This window comes from Stegodyphus dumicola, chromosome 10 (assembly GCF_044657685.1).
Source record: "Stegodyphus dumicola isolate Sdum_Otavi_A_Nest chromosome 10, ASM4465768v1".
NCBI lineage: Eukaryota > Metazoa > Arthropoda > Arachnida > Araneae > Eresidae > Stegodyphus > Stegodyphus dumicola.
The window spans coordinates 66,985,240-67,011,282 of NC_140777.1; the positions used below are offsets into that span (position 1 = coordinate 66,985,240).

Sequence of the window (26,043 nt, forward strand, 5' to 3'; positions counted from 1 at the left end):
CAGCACAGGTTCTTCTTAAAACTCGGCCATGGTTATTCTTCTTCGTTGGGCGCCACTATCAGGGTCAATGTTCCTTCTTACCTTCTTCGGGAACATACAAGGACCTGACTCGGAACAGAGAGCTTACTAAAGCTATGTTCACTAATTGTGGTAAGTAGACAGGATACACATGAAGTGTATACAAAACCCTTTATTTTTCTCTATATACAATAACTTCCGTACTTCGGAATACACTGACCCGCTACTTGGGGGTCTAACGTAAAAGTATAAAAATAAAACTAAACTCTAATTTAACTTTAGAATAATAAACGTGGAAGATTGGCCTTATACTAACAGGAAGCGTATGTAGTACAGAGACTGTGAACACTACAATACGTTTAAATTTATCAAGAGGATTAAAACCTCTGGCCTGGAAGGCAACAAGCAACTGCGTAACTTCTAAGGTAAGCGGCCTGCTTCGAACTCACTGCTTCCTCTCTCTCTCTTGGCAAAAAGCCACAACTTAAATACTTGGCGTTCGCCAGACAAACTTTGCATAAAAGCCTTAACGCTTATAATTCTGGCCGGAAGTAGAAAATAAGAAGTGATAGTAAAGATTTAAAATAAAATAAACGTTAGTAAAACTTAAGATCCTTACACACTATACGACATTTCAGAAAATCAATAACGTATACTTTAGGACAGTGGACTCATACTCAGACTTTGAGAGGATCCAATGCACGATCTGAAATCACCTAATGAGCCTAGATTATTTTTTAATAGCTCTGATATCTGCTTTCTTGACCGTGGGCTCCGGAGAGCATGAACTTATACCCTGGACAAGTGATCAGTTTGTCGCAGAACCTCTGGTGTTTTGTCCCCAACTGAACTTGGTACTCATTTTATCGAATCACTCAAGGTTAAGTCAACCGTGCTCAAAACACTCCGGACCTATGGTACTGCTGCGCGACATAGTAGCCACTGCGCCACCGGGCCTTAAATTTCAAATTTCACTTACTAAATATTCATAAAAAATACGAGTACGTTAACAGATACTAATTACAGAGTCAAAAGGATAAAAATCGACTTTATTTATATTTTCTGTCTGAACTCTAAAGTTTGGTATCTGCAAGAAATTTCTGTTGGCTGTTCGTTTAAGTGTCAGTATCAAAAGTTATGCACACATCCACATGTAGGTATTGATTTAAGGTAAATCTAATAAAAGGTACAAATAAAAATTATTTATAAGCCATACATTAGTTTGTCCTAGCGTAACTAGACGGGGGCGAAAGGCGGGATCCACCTGGCGGCATATTTGTGGTGCGTCTATGTGGGCTAGTCAAGTGGATCATCCAGGCAAGTTAAGAATAGTTAGATTCTAAATTTCCATACAAAATTAAATTAAGAATAACAATAGTTTTTACTCTACATAAAGAATTCAAATAAATAACAAAGAGATTTCAACTGCTACGTACACTTGTTATACATATTTTATTCTGTCGAAACGTTTGAATGAAAATTATGAATTTCAACTAAATTATGATCATGGTCACACGAGTAAGGAAGAGTTCCTCCTTAAGAGAAAAGTATTTCAGAAATTTCTTCCGTTAAATACTGTTTGCACTGGAGTTTATCTCAGCTAACGGCGACATCTGTCACAGCCGACGCTCCTCTAAAACCACTTTTTGTTCACTGTTTTTTAGAAAACACTCACAAGTGACTCTATATTTCGGCATTTTGTATTTATTTTGTACTTTGTATATTGCCGTATCTTTTTGTATTAAAATGGCGTGTAATTATTTCACTTTCTCTGAATGCTTGTGTATGATGTGGTAAGATCATTTTTAATTTTGTGACTAAATTTTATTAGTCATGTGATTAATTAATTACAAATCAAATTAGTCAATTAGTTAAATTACAATCAAATTAGTCATGTGAACCCTACACAAGAAATCTTAGACGGAGGCGTCTTACCGTGCTTGAGCTCTTGTTGTTGTTATTGCTAATCTCGCTTGTCTGAATCAGAGAAAGTCAATAAATTCATCGAGTCAAGATTGCACCTGTCGTTGGCAACAGCCTGGGGCACCATACAGATAACAGTACGACTTTACGCAGTTCCGCACCAAATTTTTGAAGAACAGCTCCTCCGAGGGACGGATCCTAAGATCGCCACCCCTCTTCCCTTACCAATACCCTTTCGAGAGGACTTTCGGCACATTTTGAGTGCCCTCATGCCGCACAGACACTATACGTTTACAAACATCCATGCCTTTTCCGGGATTCGAACCCAGGCCCTTCGGTAAGACAGTCAGAGTCTCTAAACATTATCCCGGTTGAACGACGCTTGAACTCTTATCTACACCCGTCGACAACCTCGTTTCGCCTCTTTACATCTTAGATTGCGCTCATATCCTTAGTTTTGTTAATTATTGATTATTCAAGTTTGCAGTGAAAATTTTACTAGTGGAACAAAAACTGAGAATAAATAATGAGCTAAATATATAAATAACTAAAAATACAAATATCTGTGCGTTTCAATGTAAGCAATTATAAACTTCGTTATTTGTTATTACAGCTTGCTATTTGATGACGTTTCAATTCTGATAAAATTTGGAGCCTTGAAGAGAAATTACTAGATATTATTTTTATCACGAAATTTTCTGTTACCAAAAAACGCTGTTCACATGTACGTATATTCCCAAACAAAGCGATTACTCTTAGCGCAAAAACAAATCGTAATTCAGTTTACATATCCTTTGGTTAGTACAAGTAAAAGTAAATCAAATCCTTTTCTTCAAATCATTAAATAAGATTTATATCATATTATAAATAATTTAGCTCATTTGTAGATATTGTGGTGCGTTATTCATGTTCATTTTCAATGGTGATGAAAATAACGTAAACTCAGACTTCAAATAAATAAAATATTGACATCTTTGCAACACCATATTTGCAACAAATAGATAATTGAAATGTATTCGTGGGCCGCATAAAACTGCTTCTAATTCCTGCTTTGACCTGGTGTCATCTTATACAGAGTGAATGAACGAAGGGATGCGATAATTCTCCAGTTTCTGTTGCTGAATATTGCTTCCCTCTAACCTCCAAATGAATTTGTTTCATTTCTAGGATACTTCTAATACTGTTTTGATTCATGAATATTTTTCTTAGGACTTCTACGTCGTGCTCTTATCTCCTTGCGAGCTCGATGCAACTATGAAGATGATTCTACAAGTACCCATGTGGGCACAGAGAGTAATTTACATTCAAGGTTCTGCTTTGAAAGATACAGATCTCACCAGAGCAAGGTAAGGGGAAAATGTTTTCTTCAGTTTGTTTAGTTAAAATTATTTGAATTTCAAATCATTGCTTAGGATCTTTTGTGCTGAATTGCTTTTCTGTTGCGCTGCGGGATAGACTGTATTTGTATACAAAAATGTCGCTTTCTCAGGAAATTTTTCAACTGTATTCTCTGCATATATTAAATCTCCATTTCAAATGAGACCAAAATTGTTGCGAAGTCATTTTCTGTATTTTATTAGATTACAGTAGGCGCCGTTTAATGTGATCACGTTTCTCCACGACGAGAGTGTTGCGACCACGGGAAATCGCATCGCCTATTGTAATCAGCAATTTTATTAGTATGATCAATGTATTATCCATAAAACATTTTTATTGAAGTAAAGTCAAATAAATTATGAAAATTGGCAAGAAACAGAAACATATCGCCAAAACGTGACAGCCAAAGAGCTTGTTAGTCCAAAGGGATTTGAATCCCGAAGGACTATTAGTTTCGTTTTGGCATTTTGCGTCGGACTCATAAATGTCGGTTCACTTTTCAAACTGTTGCCACAAAATGTTAGAGTCCTGCATTATATTTGAAGAAATTAAATAATGAAAAATCTGCATAAATGTATGTATATTTCTCGTATTGTGATAAAACAACGGTACATAGAGTCATCGAATTTTGAATAACGTAATCCTCCAACGAATATGAGCATGTGGAAGACCAAATTTGAAATTTGAAATTTGTTTTATGATCGATTTTCTATTTTTTAAAACTTTGACGAATTTTTGATTAACAAACTCAAGGATTTCAAAGCGAGCAATGGCAACGTTGTGCAGAAAAAACATTTTTATCTCCAGCGCGTGAGTCTCTGTATCGGAAATTCTAAAGATATGCTCGTTTTAAAACTATTTTGCGATATTGCTGTTGCACTGGATCTTATGGTTTAAGTGCGAGGAACATGATATTTAATAAAGAAAGGTAACACACAAAATGTTAAAAAACGCCCCTTTGGATGTAATTTAAAATCTGAAACATTTCAGATTTTTTTTTTTTTTTTTTTTTTTTTTTTTTTTTCGATTTTAATTAACCATTTAAAACTAGACAAAAAAGCTTTCTTAGTTTGGCTTAGATTTTGAATAACTTTGTCGATTATGAACGTGAACAAATATTTGCATTTTCGTAATTAAAATTCCGTGAAAGTATTTATTTATGTATTTCTTGTTGTATCCATATTAAATTAATTAAACTCCGTTGCTGTTTTGAAGGATATTTTTTTCTCATCGCTTAATATTAATGTTATCAAATTAGCTAGATAAACGGGATCAAACTAAGTGGCACTTACTGTATCAGTAAAAACTATGGATTTTGATAAAGTGTGATTGTCAAAGGCGTCTTTAAATTTTCAAGAAGTTTTGAGACTGAGAATAGAGACAGAGAGAAACTCTCTACTTTCAAAGTAGAGAAATTTCATTACAAAAACAAAACTTAGATTGCACAATAACGTTCGCCATTTTGGCAAAATATCAAAGCAAAAATTCTTTTGTTTATTGAAAACGAACTTATGTACAAATTTATTTTTACCAGATGTCGATTAAGTTGTCGAAATTGGATTAATTGCTTAAAAACATTTATTTTCCCTGAGCCTGAAGATCTTGGATTTCAAGAAGGTTATAAACAATTTGGAAATTGGAAATCCTAATTGCTTCGAAAAAGCTTTGTGATGAATTTTTTTCGCATGCATATTTTAAATGATTCATTCTCAATACTTTTTGATACCAGTAGAATCAATATCAAAATTCATTGCAGTAGCCGAAACGCGGATGTAACGCAGATGTTTATGCAACGCAGATGGTTGCAAGCAGATCAATGCAGGTGTCTTCATTTTGAAAAATGCTTCCCCTATCTATATTTAATGCAAAAAGATTACTTTGAAGCTGAACCTCTTTTAAATGAAGTACTAGCCTATTCCTAAATCAATATATGCTAGTATTTAATATTTATGTCTTGTATTTAAATAACCTGTTAATGGTTGCAAAGTATTTTCTTGTTGAGAAATCAAAATTCTTATTAGTTAAATTGTAGATATTCATCATATGTTCATATTTTTTTAATTTATAAAGTTATCAAAGTTTATTTTCTAATTTATAAAGTTTTTCAATAATTTTGCAGTAAAAATTAAATACGCGAGAATATCATTTATACGTATAATCTATAAAACTATGAGCATCCATAATGAGAATTCCAACACATTCATTATACTTTCAAAGTAGAATGAATTTATGGAAAATAAAGTCACAGCTAATGACCCGAATATAGGAAAATAAGGGAATATAGAATTTTAAAAAAATCTGAAAGGTTTCAGATTTTAAATTACATCCAAAGAGGCGTTTTTTCAACGTTTTGTGTGTTACCTTTATTTATTAAATATTATGTTCTTTGCACTTAAACCATAAAATTCAGTTCAATAGCAATGTCGCAAGATGATTTTAAAATAAGCATATCTTTAGAATTTCCGATACACAGTTCCGCGCGCTGGTGATGCAATCTTGCTTTTAAGCAAGAAGAAAGGAGATGAGGATTTTGGCAAACGCCCGTTTCCTCCAGTTTTCGTGAGGTCCTATTACTCAATTAAATCGCTGGAGATAAAAAGAGATTTATTTTCCTCCCGTATAGTGTTGCCATTGCTCGCTTTGAAATCCTTGAGTTTGTTAATTAAAAATTCGTTAAAGTTTTACAAAATATGAAATCCATCATAAAACAAATTCCAAATTTCAAATTTGTTCTTCCACATGCCCATATTCGTAGGAGGATTACTCATTCAAAATTCGATGGATCTACGTACCGTTGTTTTATCACAATGCGAGAAATATACATACATTTATGCAGACTTTTCATTATTTAATTTCTTCGAATATAATGCAGGACTCTAACATTTGGTGGCAACAGTTTAAAAAGTGAAACGGACATTTATAATGATTCAACGCAAAATCGCAAAACGAAAACAATAGTCCTTCCGGGACAAAGCCCCTTTGGACTAAAAAATTATAAAAAAATCTGAAAGGTTCAGATTTCAACGGTCGCTCGAAGGCGTTCTTTTAAAGTTTAACATGGGTTATCGGAAGGGATTATCGATAGAGATGGCCAAGGTGGAATAGAGAAACATTTTATAGGATATTAAATGGATACGCATTTAAACTGACGTGCAAACGTTATATATATTCCGTCTATTATCCGTTAAATATGTTTCATATACACAGTAATTTTATAAAAGTGTTTAATGTTTTTAATTAGGTATATAATGAATTAAATGCATTTTTATTTAAATCAATCTAATTAAAAAATCAAAAAAGTATTCTTAAAAACTTCGTTTATTGCTTTTAAATAGCTTATTTAAGAATAATATCTTATATTTTACTTAATGGCAACAGACTCGAATGAAAATGCCAAAAACACGAATTCGTCTTTCGAAACTAACAGCCCTTTTGAGGTAATAACATGAATTTTGAAAGATTTAAATTAAATGTACAATAATTTCTGCATGAATCGAACACTACAAAAAGTTTTAGCGATTTACGATGTTTTTATTTATCTAATAACAAACAATTTCTTTCTTTTTAAATATTTATTTATTCTTCTATTTATCAATGACTGAATAAATGACAAAATCCATCCAGCAGATGCAAAATACCATAAATATTTTCCTTCTGCTTTTTAACACAACTCGTAGGCCTTTATCTTATTTTCATTCAGTTTTCTGTAACCGTTTAGAGTGTTGTATAAAAAAGAAGGAAAGAAAGATGGATACAGCCGCACAGAATTCGATTACAAAAGAATTATTCTCCTGTTTCTGAATTATTGAACAGTAGGAAAGCGTTTCCTTCAGAAAAAGGCAAACATTGTGTATGCGCATACCTAATTTCCTTCATTTTTCCCTAAACGGGGTTTTTGTGGAGTGGATTTTTATGCAAGTGACGGCTCTAATGGATTTCTTTTCTCTGTTTCCCCCCTTTTTGTGTTTAGAATGAACGCCGCAGAAGCCTGCTTCATACTAGCAGCAAGAAACTACGTGGATCGAAGCGCCGCCGTAAGTAAATTTCTGGAACTATAATCTCTGCTATAACTCTCAACACATTTACTGTTAAGAAATTCTCAAATGCATAGTAAAGCATTTTATGTTAATTAACCAGTTATTGTGATTTAAGCCTTCATTATAACATCTTCTTTCCATATTCCTTACCAAGATGCAAATTAGATAATTTTTGTATTTAATCTGAGAGTTCTGAATGTTTAGATTAGAGCTTCTGGCAATCGCGTCTTGCTGTTAGTTACTTTCTTGCTTTAGCTCTTCTTAAACTTATATTCCTGCTTTATCGTCTCGCTAGCCGATGCTTTAAAACACGCTGTGATAATTACCTGAGCCAGCTTAATTGCTCTGTTTTATGTGCAATCTTAGACTACGTTATCTACACCTGAATTTAACTTCAGTTATGTTAAATTAAATATATCCATAAGTAAATACAAATTATTTAAATAGCCACGTTTATGACGTAGCGATACCTAGTTAATATAGTTTTCAAGACTTTAACTTCCAGTTACAACAGAACCCTACAACACATTGAAGAAAAGCTTACCCTCATAGAACTTCTTCCTCATAGAACTCTTCTGCAGTGTGATTATTACGAAAATTCATTACATAAAAACTAAAGAATGTATTGCAATGACATTTACAGTAAAAAGATTACTTGTAGAATCGATAATGCACAGGATCAACATAGAATCGTAGAATCGATATTACATCGTAGAATCGATATTGCACAAGATTCATCGAACCATGAAAAATGGACTTAGAACTCGCGAAATTTGTGCCAGTCGTTCCTGTGGAATTCTGAAAGAATTTACACCTACTTATTTATTGTTGTTGTTAATGTTCACTTGTCTGACTTATAGTCAGCTTGTAAGGATCTTAAGTTTTACTAACGTTTATTTTATTTTAAATCTTTACTATCACTTCTTATTTTCTACTTCCGGCCAGAATTATAAGCGTGAAGGAGTTTATGCAAAGTTGTCTGGCGAACGCCAAGTATTTAAGTGTGGCCTTTTTGCCAAGCAGAAGAGAGGAAGCCGTGAGTTCGAAGCAGGCCGCTTACCTTAGAAGTTACGCAGTTGCTACTTTGCCTTCCAGGCCAGAGGTTTTAATCCTCTTGATAAATTAAACGTATTGTAGTGTTCACAGTCTCTGTGCTACATACGCTTCCTGTTATTATAAGGCCAATCTTATTCTAAAGTTAAATTAGAGTTTAGTTTTATTTTGATATCTTTTAAGTTAGACCCCGAGTGGAGGGTCATTGTATTCCGAAGTACGGAAGTCGTTGTACATAAAGAAAAAAATAAAGGGTTTTGTATACCCTTCGTCTGTATCCTGTCTACTTACTACAATTAATGAACATAGCTTTAGTAAGCTCTCTGTTCTAGTCAGGTCATTGTATGTTTCCGAAGAAGGTAAGAAGAAACATTGAACCTGATAGTGGCGCCCGACGAAGAATAACCATGGCCGAGTTTCAAGAAGAACCTGTGCTGCCTGCAGAAACAGCTCAGAATCCAGAAATGCCAGCTGCCGCCCTGGAAGGATTTGGGTTTATTGTCCAGACCATGCGCGCTTCGATAAAACCAGAAGCAACGTTTAATGGAAACTCACAGGTAACCAGTTTTTTGGAAAAATTGGATGACCACTTCATGCTCTACCCCGTGCACGAGTTTCAAAAAGTTACCTTAGCTACCAGCGCTTTGAGGGGCCAAGCGCTTAACTGGTTCAAATGTATCGGCAGAAGTCTCTTGGGTCAAGCAGGAAGTCCCACCTATACCTACGAAAATTTCAAGACTGCCCTACTAAAAGCCTTCCCTGTTGTAAGGGATCGTGCGAAATTAGAAACAGAACTTTTCAGTATATATCAACAAAGAATGGAAAACCTCTCCAGGTTTATTTTAAGAAAAATTCACGTTTTCAAGCTCTTGTATGGAAACCGTCCGGATCCTGAAATAATTCAAGTGATTTTGCCGAGGTTACTACCCCAAGTGCAAGACTTTATTGAATTGAGAAATCCGACTACACTGGAAAAATTATTTGAGCTAGCAATCCAGTTTGAAAGTAGAAGAACGGCGGACGTCGAAAGAAGACGCCAATATCAACAGCGAAACCAATTTGGTACGCCAAGACTACAGCAAACTCAAGCACATGGCTACGGAGAAAAAGCGAATCAGTGGGCAAGGAAACCCGAGCATTCAAAAACAGCCGGCGAACGTCGACAGTTCAATAGCAACCCAGGAAAAAAGTCTCAAGGCCAGTGGAGAAAGAAGGAAAGCACCGAAAGAAAAAATAATTTAAACTAAAACGGATTTCTGCTGACGAGAGGGTGCGGAAATCCGAAGGCCACGAAAACCCCTCTTCCTACAAGTTAAATACAGTAATGGTGAAAAATTTAACTCTTCCGAAGATTGAAGTCTTGGTAAATAATATCCCGGCCACCGCACTCCTGGATACCGGCGCGCAGTGTTCCTGTGTGGCAGAAGTCTTTTTTAGAAAGTATTTTCGCAAATACCGCATATATAATGCGGATAATACAACAGTATTAGCGGCGCAAGGAGAACAATGTAAGTGCGTAGGTAAAGTACCTTTGTACATCCGTATCAAGGACGAACAAGTAAAGGTGATGTTTTTTATAGTAAAGAATTTGCAAGCACACTTAATACTAGGAATAGACTTTCTTTCAGACGCACAAGCTACACTGGATTTTAATGAAGCGTCTCTTAAGCTGACGATGAAGCCAGTGCGTGTAGAAAAGGTTGAACCGCCAAGGGTAAATCTCGACCACCTGCCTAATGACGAGCAAGATAGAATCCGACAAGTGGTAAGTGAATTTGCTTCCTTATTTAGTGATATTCCAGGATTTACCCAGGTTACTAACCATAGTATTGACACCGGAGATGCATTGCCGGTTCGTCAAAAACCATACCGGTATGATAAGAATAAGGAAAAAATTATAGAATGGCATATTACCGATATGCTACGTAAAAAGATCGTAACGCCTATCTCAAGTAGTTATGCTAGTCCGGTGGTTTTATGTAAGAAAAATAATGATTATCCTTTGGAGCATCCAAAAAGGTGGAGATTCGCTATTGATTACCGTAAATTAAATTCCATAACGAAATATCCGGTATATCCGTTACCGATTATAGAAGAAATTTTAAGGAACATAAAATCAACCAAATTTATGACAACTTTAGACTTAACGAATGGTTATTTTCAAATAGGGATCAGGCCTGAGGACGTGCCTAAGACTGCTTTTATAACCAAGTCTGGCACTTATGCATTTTTGCGAATGCCGTTTGGCCTTTCAGGCGCCCCAGCAACATTTCAGCGATGCATGGACATTGTGTTAAGACCTGTTCTCGGAAAGTCCACATTTATCTATTTAGACGATATCATTATTACTAGTGATAATCTAGACCAACATGTACAGGATTTAAGACAGGTGTTTTCTTTATTAAATGAGGCCGGTCTAAAAGTTAATGTCGAAAAATGCAAATTTGCAGCCCCTGAATTAAAATATTTAGGTTACAAAATATCGCAAAAAGGGATCGAGACAGATGAATCAAAAATAATCGCTGTACAAAAGTATCCGACTCCAAACACGGCAAAGAAGCTCTCTTCTTTTCTAGGACTTTGTTCATATTATAGGTCCTTTATAAAAGATTTTGCGGCTATCGCTGAGCCATTGTTAAAATTAAAAAGGAAAAAGGCAAGATTCTCGTGGACGGCCGAAGCCAATAGTGCTTTCGAAAAATTAAAACAAGCATTAACGCAAGCCCCTGTGTTGAAATTTCCTGAAAAGGATGAAAATTTAGAAATTTCAGCGGATGCTTCGGATTATGCGGTAGGAGCGGTACTTTCGCAAAATCAGCAGCCAGTAGCATTTTTTAGCCGAACTTTAAATCAAACACAAAGAAACTATTCCGCGACCGAGAGAGAGGCACTTGCAGTTCTGTTAGCAGTGCAAAAGTTCCGAGTCTATTTTGGAAAGGCGCCGATAACAGTATATTCTGATCATGCGGCGGTAACTAGATTGTACTCTGGAAAAAATTTATCCCCAAGGTTAATAAGATGGGCACTCAAGCTGCAAGAATATAATCTGGTAATCAAGCATACCCCCGGAAAGGAAAATATCGTAGCAGATGCCCTGTCACGAATTAAATTAGACGAACAGGGTAATACCGTAAAAGTTGCAATGCTGACAGCGTGTACAATAAATTCCCGAGAAACTGTAATAACCGAACTGGGTAAGGATCCTGAGTTTGGAAGTATTTATGAGTATTTGAAGGATCCTGAAAATTTTAGCCACCAAGATATTGTGGCGATAAGAAATAGGGCGGCCCATTACGAACTAATAGATGGTCTATTATTTTATACAAAAACTACGAATTCCAACAACGAATTTCGACCTGTTATCCCAGCTAGTCTTAGATTAAATATCCTGCAAGAGCTCCATGACAGCCCTTTAGCTTCTCATGCTGGTATTCGAAAAACTACTCAACGCGTACGCGAGGCAGTCTACTTTCCTGAACTGCAAAAGTTAACAAGGGCGTATGTCCAGTCCTGCCCAACATGTCAAGCCGTTAATTATATTAATTTCCGCCCGGCCGGGTTTCTAAATAGTATTAAATCCGAATTTCCAAATGAAATAATCGGTATCGATTTATTGGGCCCTTTCCCAAAAAGTCAGTTAAACAAAAGTCGCTATCTCCTTGTTATAGTTGATCATTTTAGTAAATGGACCGAAATTGTTCCCTTAAAACGAGCCTCCGCGAAATTAGTTACCGATTCTATTTTAAATAAATATATTTTAAAATACGGGGCGCCCCTAAAAGTTATATCGGATAATGGTCCTCAATTTGTAAGTAATATATTTGAAGACATGTGCCAAAAACTGGGCATACGTCATTTAAAAATGGTCCCGTATCGGCCGCAATCAAATATAGCGGAACGGGTCAACAGAAATATAGTGAAAATTATCCGTAGTTATGTTAAAAATTTTCATAAAAGCTGGGATAACTATGTCAATGAATTTGCTTTCGCCCTTAGGACCGCAAAACATGATACAACGGGCAAAACTCCTGCTGAGTTATTTCTAGGCAGAAAGATTATAACACCGTTAGATAAATTATTTTATGTGCAACAAAGAGCCCCAGAATTTAAAATGGGTGATATAGAAAAACTAATTAAGGAAGCAAAGAAGAATACGGAAGTAGCACAAAGAAAACAGAAGCTCTATTATGATTTGAAACGACGGGGAGTAACTTATAAAGTAGGGGATGAAGTACTAAAAATTAAGCATTCACTTTCTTCAGCACCAGAAGATAAAACTGCCAAATTTTTCCCACGCTTTGAAGGACCATATGTTATAGAAAAAATAACTCACGCTGTTGTAGTATTAAAGGCAAGAAATGGCGAAACCTGTTCCGCAAACATTGACCAGATAAAACCATTCTATGACCGTAATAAAATGCAAATCTTTTCAGATCTTTTGCAGGATCCGGTACGGCAGACACCGCAGGTACAAGTTCCAGAGGTGGGAAAACGACAAGTACAAGGGCAAGCCAATGAGAGACAGAAGCAAGTGAAAAGAAAATTGCCCCGCGGAAAAATTGAAGGTACAAAGAAAAAGAAGCCGTTCCACCGTCCAAAAAACAGAGTTCACGAACACCCCCAGAATGAAGAAGGGAGAAGGACGACGTATGTGGAAAAGACCGGGAGAAAGGACGGCAACTATAACCCGGCTGTGAAACGGAAGATTGACTCATCCGACAGAACTCTCCGCAGCAAAAGTCGCCGAACTGCGGAAGGGCCATCAGCGGCGGAGGAAAAAGTACAAGAAAAATTTGAACGGCCAACAACGAGGTCCAAGCAGGATCACGACAGAAGTTTCCCGGTTCCACCAAGACCAGCTGCCTTCAAACGGCCAAGACCACAAGCAGAGGACAGAAGGAAGATGTTCAAGGGTGGCCGTAGTGGTGAAAAACGGAAGCTTCCAGAGGAAAGCACTGAAGGGCGAGCCCGTACAAGAAGGAGGATCAACCAAGCTACGGTTTGCAGCACCTTTAAAGACTGGGCCCAGAAAAGGATGTCTGAATATTACAAAGATAAGTAAAATTTTGTGTTACTTTACAAACTTAAGTTAATCTTTCATTCTTACTGCAAGTGGCAGATTTGAAGAAGTTTTACCTCATGCGAGGTCTACCTTTATCGCCAAAAGGGCGAGAAATGAGTTGTGACCGATTTTCTTATTATGTTTTTCAATTACTCGCGCGTAAAACTAAAGTTGATGTATAATAGCGTTGTATAAAGACTTAAATTGTATAAATTTTATTTAAAACATTCTAACAAGAAAGAAGTTTTAGTCTGAAAGACTTTTTGAAATGTAGTATTATTTCAATGTAGAAAGAATTGGCACTTGCTTTGAAAAGAATAGAAGTTAACAATGTACTACTAATGTATGTTTTCAAATGTGTAAAATTAACGGCATCTTCATATGTTCTTGTATACATGTGAACTGTTATTTTGAATGTTTAGAAATACCGTGATATGGTAAAAGTGAAAGTAATGTTAAAAAATTTTGTTATTCGTGTGACTGTAAAGATTAAATCATGCTGAATATGTGTTAAAGGTTGAATGATGTAGTTAGGCTCTCTGACGCTACACTTTAGAGTTAGCCACTTTCAGAATAGTACCTCAGGGTCTAGAGTTGAAATTAGGGTGTGTTAAGAGGTCTCGTATGTTGAATTTTAACACGTTAGTGTTTTGATTGTAGGAGGAAGTGTTGAACACATAGACAGAAACACATTCGTGTTTGGTGTTTTTACAACACATGTCAGAGAGCACGGGGAGAGATAATTAAAATAGTCATGAATGAAATAAGAATGTTAAGAAAAGTATATTCTATATGTTATTTGCAATGTCATTCTGTAACATTTCATTAAACTAGTTTTCCTTCCAGATCTCTGGAAGGAACCAGAATTGAATAAAGCTCCTGTTTTGATGCAGTACAGATGAAAAAGAAAAAAGATTGTTGTATATTCCGGGAGCTGCTATTGTAACAAATTTCTTTCTTTTAAAATTTTCTAGTTTCTAGCTAAGTTACGTTTGTAAAAGTTTGGCCTCGCGTTAGTTTCTAGAGCTAAAAGTTTTCAACAAGGTCGTTTTAGACCTCAGTTTCAAACTAATTAACTCTGGCGGGAAGTATGTAAGGATCTTAAGTTTTACTAACGTTTATTTTATTTTAAATCTTTACTATCACTTCTTATTTTCTACTTCCGGCCAGAATTATAAGCGTGAAGGAGTTTATGCAAAGTTGTCTGGCGAACGCCAAGTATTTAAGTGTGGCCTTTTTGCCAAGCAGAAGAGAGGAAGCCGTGAGTTCGAAGCAGGCCGCTTACCTTAGAAGTTACGCAGTTGCTACTTTGCCTTCCAGGCCAGAGGTTTTAATCCTCTTGATAAATTAAACGTATTGTAGTGTTCACAGTCTCTGTGCTACATACGCTTCCTGTTATTATAAGGCCAATCTTATTCTAAAGTTAAATTAGAGTTTAGTTTTATTTTGATATCTTTTAAGTTAGACCCCGAGTGGAGGGTCATTGTATTCCGAAGTACGGAAGTCGTTGTACATAAAGAAAAAAATAAAGGGTTTTGTATACCCTTCGTCTGTATCCTGTCTACTTACTACAATTAATGAACATAGCTTTAGTAAGCTCTCTGTTCTAGTCAGGTCATTGTATGTTTCCGAAGAAGGTAAGAAGAAACATTGAACCTGATAAGCTCAAGACCACGAAACTCTATTCGTGGCAAGCAGCGCAAGTTTACGCCTGCCGTTGGCAACAGCCTTGAGCACCTTACAGATGACAGTGCGATTTAGCTCAATTCTGCCCCCAATTTTCGTAAACAGCACCCCGGGAGGCGACGAGTCCGAGGGTCTCCCACCCTTCTCCCCCTACCACCAACCTATCGAGAGGACTTTCGACTCCCCACATATTTAGAATGCCCCCATGCCGCACGGACACTATACATTTACAAACATCCATGCCTTCTCTGAGATTAGAAACCGGGCCCTTTGGCACGGCAGTCAGCGATGAAAAACACTACACCTGTTGGGAGGCTGTTTATTTAATAAAAGAATCAGTATTCGACCCGCTTCGTGCTTTCTTTTCATAAAAAGACTTTTGTCAGTTTCTCTTCTTCTGTTAAACCCTTCCATTTTATTGAAAGCTCTGTTTAAAAACATTCGGTCATATTCAGTTGACCATAGCAGGCCCATAATACACACTTTTTAATAGTGGGATCCCATAACTTTGAAAATAATCCTCTAATTGCACTTCTGTAGAAGGCAGATCCCAAATTTAAATTATTTTACTTTTTTTATGCAAGAAGAAAATGCAAATATAGCAGTTAATTTATACTCCTTTTTCATAAAAACAAAAGACTGCCTATCGAGAATGTATCGGGTTACATAAGCGAAAGCGCAGATGTTACATCTCCGTTTTCCATGAATTAGCGGTAAACAACCAGTTTGGTCGAGCAGTTTGGTTGTCAGATACTGCTGATCTGATTCGCTATATTTTCTACCACTGATATTCTGATGACAACTATAAGCAACATTCGCAACGAATTAGTGCAGATTTATTTATTTCCCATATGTAGAAATTCTTTCCTTTGTAAAATTAAAATATGTGTAAGGTAACTTTTTTTTTTTTTTAGATCTTCGAGTTTAGCAATGCTTTTAACTATAACATTCGTTGAACCAGTAACACTGAGAAACATTACAAATTAAATGAAAACAATTAAGATAACGCGTAATTACAGAATTGAATTTCGAAGATCCGCATTCAGCAAGGGTTTGCCGTATATTTAATGCATTTAGATATGTATTTATTTATTCAACCACGGGCATTTACTCACATAATTCTAGAAAGGTTGTCTTAATAGAGAAGGCAAAACAAAATCTCATAGCACTCGAGTTGATTCACTTACCCCTTTAGTGCAAATAAGGCTCCAGGCCCTCAAAGTTATAAAATATATTTATGATTTTTGCTGACTGATAACTTAGTATGCTTACTAAAAGCTTTCACTCTTTGTACGGAAACCATTAAATTCTAAAGTATTGGAAGTACCTATAATTATTTGTTTCACGATAGAAGATTGCTAAACTAGAATTAATTCCCTGAAGCACTGTCAAGCGATAGCGCTATTTGAATCCTTATAATTTGCCTAATTTACGGAACCTAAACGACAACATATAATAACTTTGTTTCTTGGAAAATATTTCCAAGGAACACTCAACTCTTATAATCAAGAATAAACCAAAGTCTGAGCTTAATAACATCAAATTACTAAACATCATTTAAACTTAGTTCTTAACGAGCTTTAGAAATGAGATAATGGCAGACGATAATCTTAGTATTTAAAATTTAGATGTAAAATTAAATATATGTGTTTCGAGTGATAGAAATAAAAAAAATGGCGGCAAATAGCTGTGAAAGGCAATGTCGTATCAGGCAGTTCGCTGGAATTTGAAAAAAATTACGTAACAGCATTCCTTGTTTTTCAGAAGATTCTAGTTTTGTCATCACTTATATCGGTAAAGTCAAATGGCGGCCCATAAAGCAATTTTATACGGTCCGCGAATGCATTTTAGTTGTGTATTCTTTGCAAAGATCTCACAATTTTATATATTTTAAGTCCCCGTTTGCATGATTTTCCTTTTCATTCAAAACTAACATGAATCCAAAAGATCCAAAAGATCAATAAATGTAGCTAATCACTTGACATAAATCTTATTAAAAGATGCAGATTTGATTAACTTTTATTCGTACTTGAAAAACGTTAAGTACGCTCATTTACAAATTTTTTCACTAAGAATATTCGCTTTGTTTGGAATCTGCATTAATTTGTGATTATACATTTATATTTAATTTTCGCAATAAGATTAATTACAAAAACAAAAAACGCCAATTGGATAGTGATAAATATTCACATGCAAACATATGCATTTCAGTTTATATATCGAAAAAAATTTAATAAGTTATAGAAGAAGATTATGTTGTCATTATTTATCCTCAAGATTTTCCCACTTGGAAAGTTTTCGTAATTCTTCACTTTTAATTTAAATTAAAGTAAGTTACTTAATGATTAATTAAACATATTAGAATTACTTAAAATAATTGCCACTCTTAAATGTTATTATTTACAAACTGCAATCAACGAAAATGTCTTGTAGGTATAAAACTTCAGATTTCAGATAGAAAAGAAATATAAATTTGGATTTTTTTCTTTTATGCTATTATTGTTGTTTACGTACTTCGTATCAGAATGGCGCCGACATGGATGACGCAGTTTCGGTTTTAAATATCCTTAATAAATTCAGTCGACTCTTGGTGTATTTAAATCAAACTGAAGACATTTAATGATATAACATTCACACGTAAACATTTAGTAATAATTCAGGAGTACAGATAAGCATAAAATAAGAATTACAACCGTTACAGGCCAGCTACGCTTTTAGCGACCGAATTCTACGAACGACAAATCTCAAAAGCGTGTTGCCAACGCAGGGTTGCCAACGAAAAGGTAGAAATTAATTCGACAGGCGTGGAAGTGAACAATTGTTTACGTTTGTTTTTAATAAATAGTTAGCAAGCGAAATTTAAAACTAGTTAAAATATATTTTTTATTTTGTTGATAATAAATTTTAGTATTACTTAAAATAATTTAATTATAATATTTATTAATAATTATTAATAATTCTGGCCCGTTAGCTGTTTTCGAATTGTGCAGTGAGCAAGCATTTGACACTGCTAACTTTTAGAAAAAAGTGTTTATGTATAGGTTCATGAAATACATGTGCATAAACTTCCGATATTTGTACTGCAGAAAATCTTAGTATCAAAAGTTTCAGCTTTACCATTCAATAATCAGCTGGAAGGTAAAAAGGCCTTTTTATAATTAACGTAATTAAAATATTATTTGTCTAACAATTTTTCCGGTAATCGAAAATTGAGACTTTATGAAATAACTTTTATTTAACTTTATAACTTTTTGCAATTAAATCAATAGTCACTAGATAGAAAAAACACATGTCAATATATCTTCAACTATGAATTAAAATTGATTGCTCTTCCCTTCTCACTGACCTTAATTTGGGGAACATTTTTTCTTTACTCAGTGTGGGTTAATAAACATTGGAAAAACTAGGACAATGTTAAAATTTCGCTTTTAGGAGCACGAATCCTACGCTGGAAAAGGATCTTCCCTCCGGCTGGTCCTTTAACAGTAATTTTGACTTTATTTCTGCTGAAATTATCCACAGAATCTTTTTAGCTGATGAATTCGAGTCAAACTTTTCTTCTTTCATTCTTTACCTCATTTCTAAAGCAATTTTTCCCTCGCTTTCAAAATTCTAATACTTGTGCTTTCTCTTTTTTTCTTATTTCTCCTTTTCTCGACATATCGCATTATGTTCGTTTTCTTTTGTCGAATATTCATTATCTCATTTATTTGCCTATTGACTTCGCGCCCACTGCAAAAACATTTTACACATAAAAAACGGACTTACGGCAGTAGTTCGTGAAATCAGCAAACTTTCAATCTGTGTCAAATTGAACTTTCTCTTTCTGTTTTTCCATAGTTTTATGATAATTCCTTATGCAAGTATAAATTATGTAACTAATAATTGTGAGTTTATTTCAATATGCCTAAGTACACTGAAGCATTTTCTATCTAAACTTCTGACAAAAACTAAATTAATGAAGTACCTTATAGAATCGGAGTTAAAATAATACCTTAATAACGATTATAAGCCAACTGCCATAGAATCAGAGTAGAATTCATACATTTTCAGGACTAGTTTTGAAGGTTTAAATATTGAACCTGCTTCTTCATATGCAGAAGTGCAAATGATGAAACAAAGGCCTGTGCTCTGATAACAAGATCCTAGAGTATATATAGGATTCTGTGCCAATATGGTTTAATTTATATTAGTCAAATCAGCGCAGCCTTATAGTTTTTCTCTAAGGAACATGAGGCATATACTAGGATAAAAGGAACACATAAATCTTCTGCTGCCCAACATTGCTGGTGGGATATTGAATCTGCTTCTTCGGCTGTAGAGGTGCAAATGAGGAAAGAGAAGCCTGTGCTGAGGCAATAACAAGATCCTGCGGTATATATATATATATATATACCGAGAGAGAGAATTCTTTGCCAATGAGGTTTAATTTACATTGGTCGAAATAGGTCAGCTTTATAATTTTTCTCTAAGGGACATGAGGCGTATATTAGGATACGAGAAATACATAAATCCCTGTTACCAACATTGCTGCCTTGAAAATCATATTTTCCATTTTTCTGTAGCCAAAATTGTTCAAAAACCATCTTTCTGTGGAAAATTAGATTTTCTAGAGGTGTGTCACGTTCGTAAATTTCTTCCAGTTCTAGTTAACGATCCCAATTTAATTCGTCTGTACTCTTAGGGAAATTATTTCATAGTCGCATTCATTTTTCGTCAATAGATGACACCAGTAGGACTTTCTTCCTCTCATTGTTATTGCCTGAGTGTGAACTTCTCTTTCATCATCTGCACTTCTGTAGTTGCAGAAGGAAGTTCTATATTTAATCCATCGAATATTACTCTGATTCTAGTTGCCTTAGCATCTCCAATGCTTTAATGATTCGTTTTAAGGAATTACGAGTATTTCATGTAATTGCTCTGGACATTTATGTTCAGTAGGATGTTTTTGAATGACATATTTTGTCTATGTTTTTTTTTTTTTTTTTTTTTTTTTTTTTTTTTTTAGGATGAGCACACTATCCTCAGATCGTGGGCAGTTCGAGATTTCGCGCCCAACGTTCCTCAGTACGTGCAGATCTTCCGTCCTGAAAATAAAGTGCACGTTGCATTTGCTGGTGAGTCATTTCAGATTCTAATTTTTACCATAAATAAGACTATCATTATCATGGCTCATTTCGTGGTTGTTAGAAGAAATATTTCATTATATACTTATTTAGGTCACTCATGGTGTTTCACTGTGAGTAGACTTTTGTATGTTTCTTCAAAATTCGATTTAGATTTTTTTTAGTTAATGTTTAAAAGTTTTCGCGCATATCTTTTTTTGATGAAAAAAGGCTAAGCATATCAGAACTTAAGTTTATGGAAAATTGTGAAAAATTTTCGTATTTTTTAGACTATTTGATTTGAGATTGCAATCCGTTTTTTTTTTTTTTTTTTTTTTTTTTTTTTTTTTTTTTATTCTTGTCTCAAAAGAGTGCGAAAAATTTGTTTTATATTGTGTGAAAATTTGGAAGCTTTATATTCAATACAGTTTTAGATGCTGAAATTTTAAAATTATATTGTCCAAAAAGTCCAGCGATTTAAAAAAAAAACTGCCCAAAATTTAGAAATTAAGTTACAATTTTCATACAAATTTCTTTAGAAAGATTTTGTCCGCTGTATTTGGTGGTGCAAACAGTAAAATTCTGATATGCTACTGAAGTTTCACTGTAGTTACTTTAAGCATTTTATTTGGTGAATTTTATTTCACGTATAAAATATTTATCCCTATAATTAATGTTGTTGAACAATTCTTTTCCAATGACAAACTTCGACGATACTGTACTGCATTAAAAAGAGAAATATAATTTTAAGTTTTACGTGAATGTAATTTGTTTTTAAACTGAGCAGTAAGCATTTCTTCTTTTCCAGAGCACGTTGTATGTGAAGATGAATTCAAATATGCCCTTCTTGCCAATAATTGCTTATGTCCAGGAACATCAACCTTGGTCACACTTCTGCTGCACACATCTAGAGGACAGTGAGTATAATTTTTTAGGAATATCTTTTCAGTAACTAAACAATAAAGCGTAACTAGATTTACAAAAGAGACTAAATTAAAATTAAAATTAACTACATTTACTAACTATATAATCCATGTTATTATAACCACATATTTAGTTCTTAAGGTTGCAAGCTATTATGATGATAAGTATTGTTTTTCATTCTTGGTGTACTAATAGTAGAAATCTACTTTTATTCACTGAAAATATTACTGTGTATTATCTATGCAACTGCCTACGTAACTGTGAATTATATGCGTCGCCGTATTATCTACGTAATTACATACTTCCACATTTATATCTGAAATACTCTGTATTATATTACTCGTATTTAAATTGCAGGCTTCTTTTGTTTAGTGTGACTGACAGTGTTAACCATAGAGCTGTAATGTACATATAACAGGTCTATGGTGTTAACCAATTTTCATAATACCTATGTAACTGTGCATCACTTTCCTCCCCCCCCCTTTTTTTTTTTTTTTGGTAACTCATGCAACTGCGCAACATAGTAATAGCGTATAAAGATTTCTAGGTGCTACTTTGGTAGACGGTTGCACGGATTTTGGCGATTTTTTTGGCGATTTTTCTTTTGGCGAGTAATACAACTTTGGTAAACCCATTGCTGGATAAGTTATTTATGGTAAGCGATACTTTGTTGTCATTTTATTAAAAAAATAATGCGTTTTATTATGCATAACTTCCGTGTTTTAAATATTATTTATGGCTTCTAAATATTAAAAATCAATTTAATTTTACATTTTTATTTGAAATAAAAATTTTGTTGTTTACCACAAAAGTACCACAAGAAAAATCGAAATCATAGTTGAATCGGCTCTTTTAACCATCTTCATCTGTTATCCACATATCTCGCACTTCATTGAAGAAGCAATTAGCGAGGTTTCCGTCAAAAATTTAAAATAAATTTCCTCTGACGCTATTAACAATTTATAAATAAATCTTTGATTAGGAAAGACAGGTTGGCCAAAATAAGGTCTCAAAGGGCAATTTTTTTATTCCAATACCAATAATTCTTGGTAATTACCAATAACAACATTCATCTTCGAAACGGAGATATCCATTCCATTTGAAATCTGAGGAATTCGAAGAGATGAATAATAAAATTTTAAAATGGCGCGGTAATGCACAAATATTCAGTAACCAATCAGGGAGCTGATTACATCACGCATAGAATTAAAATTATTTAAATAATCCTTCGTAAAAATAATTTTTTAAAAAAATGCAAAATTAAATTGTATTTTAATATTTAACAGCCATAAATAATGTTTAAAACAATAGATTAAATTTATAGATATTAATAAAACCAATTACTTAAGTAAGGTGACGTCATTGATTACATCATCCACAACATAAAATTATATAAAATATCATAAACAACAAAATTTTTATTTCAAATAAAAATGTAAAATTAAATTGATTTTTAATATTTAGAAGCCATAAATAATATTTAAAACACGGAAGTTATGCATAATAAAACGCATTATTTTTTTAATAAAATGACAACTAAGTATCGGTTACCATAAATAACTTATCCAGCAATGGGTTTACCATAAGTTTTATTACTCGCCAAAAGAAAAATCGCCAAAAAATCGCCCAAATCCGTGCAACTGTCTACCAAAGTAGCACCGAGTTGTGTCTAGAAATTTAGAATTTAGAAATCTAGCTGAGGCTCTGGAACTTTCCTCAATTCCAACATGCAGTTCTAGCTGATATGAAGTCTCGCCACCCCAGCTATAGATGCTTTTAATGCCAATAAAAATAAAATCCACTGCACGTTTTCAAGCCAAAATTGGTTGAATAAAGTATGCTCTTGCGAAATGCATTTGTGTTTGGAATTCATTCTCACTGCGTTCTACTTTATTTCTATCTGAATTGAAAAAGGCGATAAACTCCATACATGCTTCCTTTTTACTTTTCGTTCTCGCATCCGGTAAACCGTAACCCTAGAGAGTCAACAGCAGCCACATTCTCAATTTTCTTACGTACCCATGGAAACAAAAACTAAAAAAAACTCCTGTTTATGTTTCCGCCTTATTTTCTGGTTCTGTTTATCAGTATGTGAATAAACTCAAAAACATAAACTTAAAGCGTGACAGAAAAAGGTAGATAAAACAAAACTGAACTTTTTTTATCTGCGTATTTTATGCATGAATTATTTTAAATTTTTAAGTTATTTACTAAGCTACCGTTGTAGTTCAAGCACTTTTGGGAATTTAAGTCGAAACTTGAAAACGACATTATTAATTTACATTACTTAAATAAATATGTAATTTATAAATATAAATTAATTATAGATCCATAAAAACATAAAATACTTAATGAAATAACTAATTTTAAAAGTTTCTGCTGCTTATCGCTCATTACAAAACCTGGCAGCAAATGGTTTACAAGACCAGGAAACGTTTTTTAAATATTTCCATAATTTTCCCTTTCCGCAGTTCATTCAGAGAAGGAGCTCTCCTAAATTTTAAAACGGATTCGTTCACGTAGTAATTGACGCATAAAGATAAAAACCCTCGCAACATATCTGCGAAGTTCACGCCGAACTTTTCTCTTCTAAGCGCTGAATTTTATTCCAACCTAATACAAGAACCGACCCATACCAGCGAATCAAACACGAAATGACGTTACGCAGACTCGCAGACCCATTCACCTTTTCTTATTATTTATGGATGATGATCTGAGACCTAAAGAGTAGCAGGGACAACAATAAGAACAGGCGAGATAATAATTACAGGAAGTAGAAATGAAGGTATCATATTAAATATTGTGAGTTAATATTGCTATGAGGTTTCTTTTAAGAAATAATATTTTTGTAGTTACCTGTAGTTTATCCGTGACTCCTTTTCATTTGTTATGTTCTTACTGTAACCGAATCTTTCGGAAATTAAATTATTCCCATAATTTTCCCCTTTCGACTTTCGGAAGATAATATTAGTTAAAAAAGGGGGGTAATAAGAAAGAAAAAGCAGTAATTATTTCAGACGTTTAGTTCTGCGGTCTGTATAGTAACTGAAAAATTGAATATTGATTTCGAACTGCGGAACCCCAAAACAGTTGGTTGGAAGCCCAAGTTTCCACTAAACAGACACTAAAAAAAAGACTGATTTGTAGCAATGTAATTTAACTTATCTTCAAGTCGTCTTAAAGGTTTTGTTAGTTGATGTTTTAGCAGTTGGTTAGTTTGTTAGCATGTGCTAACGGTCTATAGCAGTTGTAAATATTGTGGTACTTGAAAACGACTTTATTAATTTCTGCTTTCATTTAAGAACTAAGAAATAATTATTAGATTCTAGTCAAATCTTCGGGTTAATGAAATTTATTACTTTTTCTTGATAGAGAAGGTCAAGCATCTCAGGAGCAATGGCACAAGGATTACGGCAAATGTTCCGGAAATGAAATCTATCATATCAGGCTTGGAGACAGCAGGTTTTTTGGAGAATACGCAGGAAAAAGCTTCACTTATGCGTCATTCCATTCGCACAGAAAGTAAGTACTTCCTGTAATCACATCCACTTAAACTTAAGTCAGTGGTCTCAAACCGAAGGCCTGCGCCAGTTATCAAAAATATTTTTAATTTTGTTTGTAGAGTTCACTGGGCGCGTATTCCAGAGGTCCTCGGTTCAATTCCCGGCGAAGACGTTGCTCATTTTTCACTTCTTCTGCTCCCAAAAAAATACCTAATGTCTCTACAGTGGCGCTCGAACTAAAAGGGTGGTGGATGATCTCCACTCCCTAGCAACAACTAATTTATTACGGCTTTTTCAATAAAAGCCTTCTGCAAAATCTACATTTCATCTTCATCTTTATCTCTCAGCCGTACAATTAAATCTACGTTCCTTCGACCATATGAATTCAGAATATTTATCCCTAAATCGTTAGGATTAAAATGTCTTTTATCCTTATCTCAAACATCGACTTCATTACCTAGAAGCTTTATAACTAGTTCGTCGTTTTCAGGATTTTATTACTTTTTTTCTTTTTATGATGAAAATTTTTGTAGTGAGGTTTTTCATTAACATAATAATGGCATCCAATAAAATTCTTCATTTCATTAAACTTCTTGATAAGATTCTTACAGAACTCTTACTTTTCCTTCCTTGTTTGGAATTTGGTAAGCTTTAATCTCATTTTAGCAGTCCATTCGACTATGAAGTTCATATCAACTGTTAACTGATCCGTATTTAAAAATCGTGCCATTTCAGCCTCTTTGCACAAGACAAGTAAGAATGATTCTCATTGATTCAGGATGAATATAAAATCTGAAAAAGCAATGGTTCACATTACTGTGAAATATGTACAAAGTGATATTTTTACGTAAAAACTGTGGCTTCAGAATTATTTTTAAATGTTGTGGATTCCTTAACAAGAAATATTGAGAAAATAGAGGTTGAGCTCTAGACGTCAAGAAAAATTAAACAATTAGATTGTGAACAAAGGATCCTTTTCGTTTTCTGTGTACACTGCAGAGACAAAGAAAATCTTTTCTGATCTCTTAATAAGATACGAGCCACGGGGAACCCGTCCAAGGGACGAATGTGCGCTCGAAAGAAGATTTTTTACATGTGAATTGTTGGAAAGCATTTCGTTGTAAGAGGTAAACGGATGGCGTAATGGCAAACTGCACATTCAGTTGATCAATGTTAAACGAATTTCGTATATTGCGCATGCCCAGAAGAGAATTTGGCACAATTACGACTTTGGTACAGTCTTAAAAGTAGACAAATAGGGCGTATAATTAATATTCTGTTATCTGGGCGTAAACAGTTCGGGGTTTTAAAGCTTGTTAAGTTGTAATTTGCTTCATTACTTAGAGTATAAATAT

General features: G+C 34.3%; 1 protein-coding gene across 1 annotated transcript in view; it reads left to right on the plus strand.

Moving 5' to 3' along the window:
- Positions 1–26,043, plus strand: part of LOC118201805 (potassium channel subfamily T member 2-like) — a 459,181-nt gene that overhangs the window by 330,992 nt on the left and 102,146 nt on the right. Inside the window, exons 12-16 of the mRNA XM_085825117.1 lie at positions 3,151–3,287; positions 7,289–7,352; positions 20,165–20,273; positions 21,070–21,178; positions 24,558–24,707. Coding sequence (XP_085681243.1) covers positions 3,151–3,287; positions 7,289–7,352; positions 20,165–20,273; positions 21,070–21,178; positions 24,558–24,707 — 569 coding nt within the window. The remainder of the gene's footprint in view (positions 1–3,150; positions 3,288–7,288; positions 7,353–20,164; positions 20,274–21,069; positions 21,179–24,557; positions 24,708–26,043) is intronic.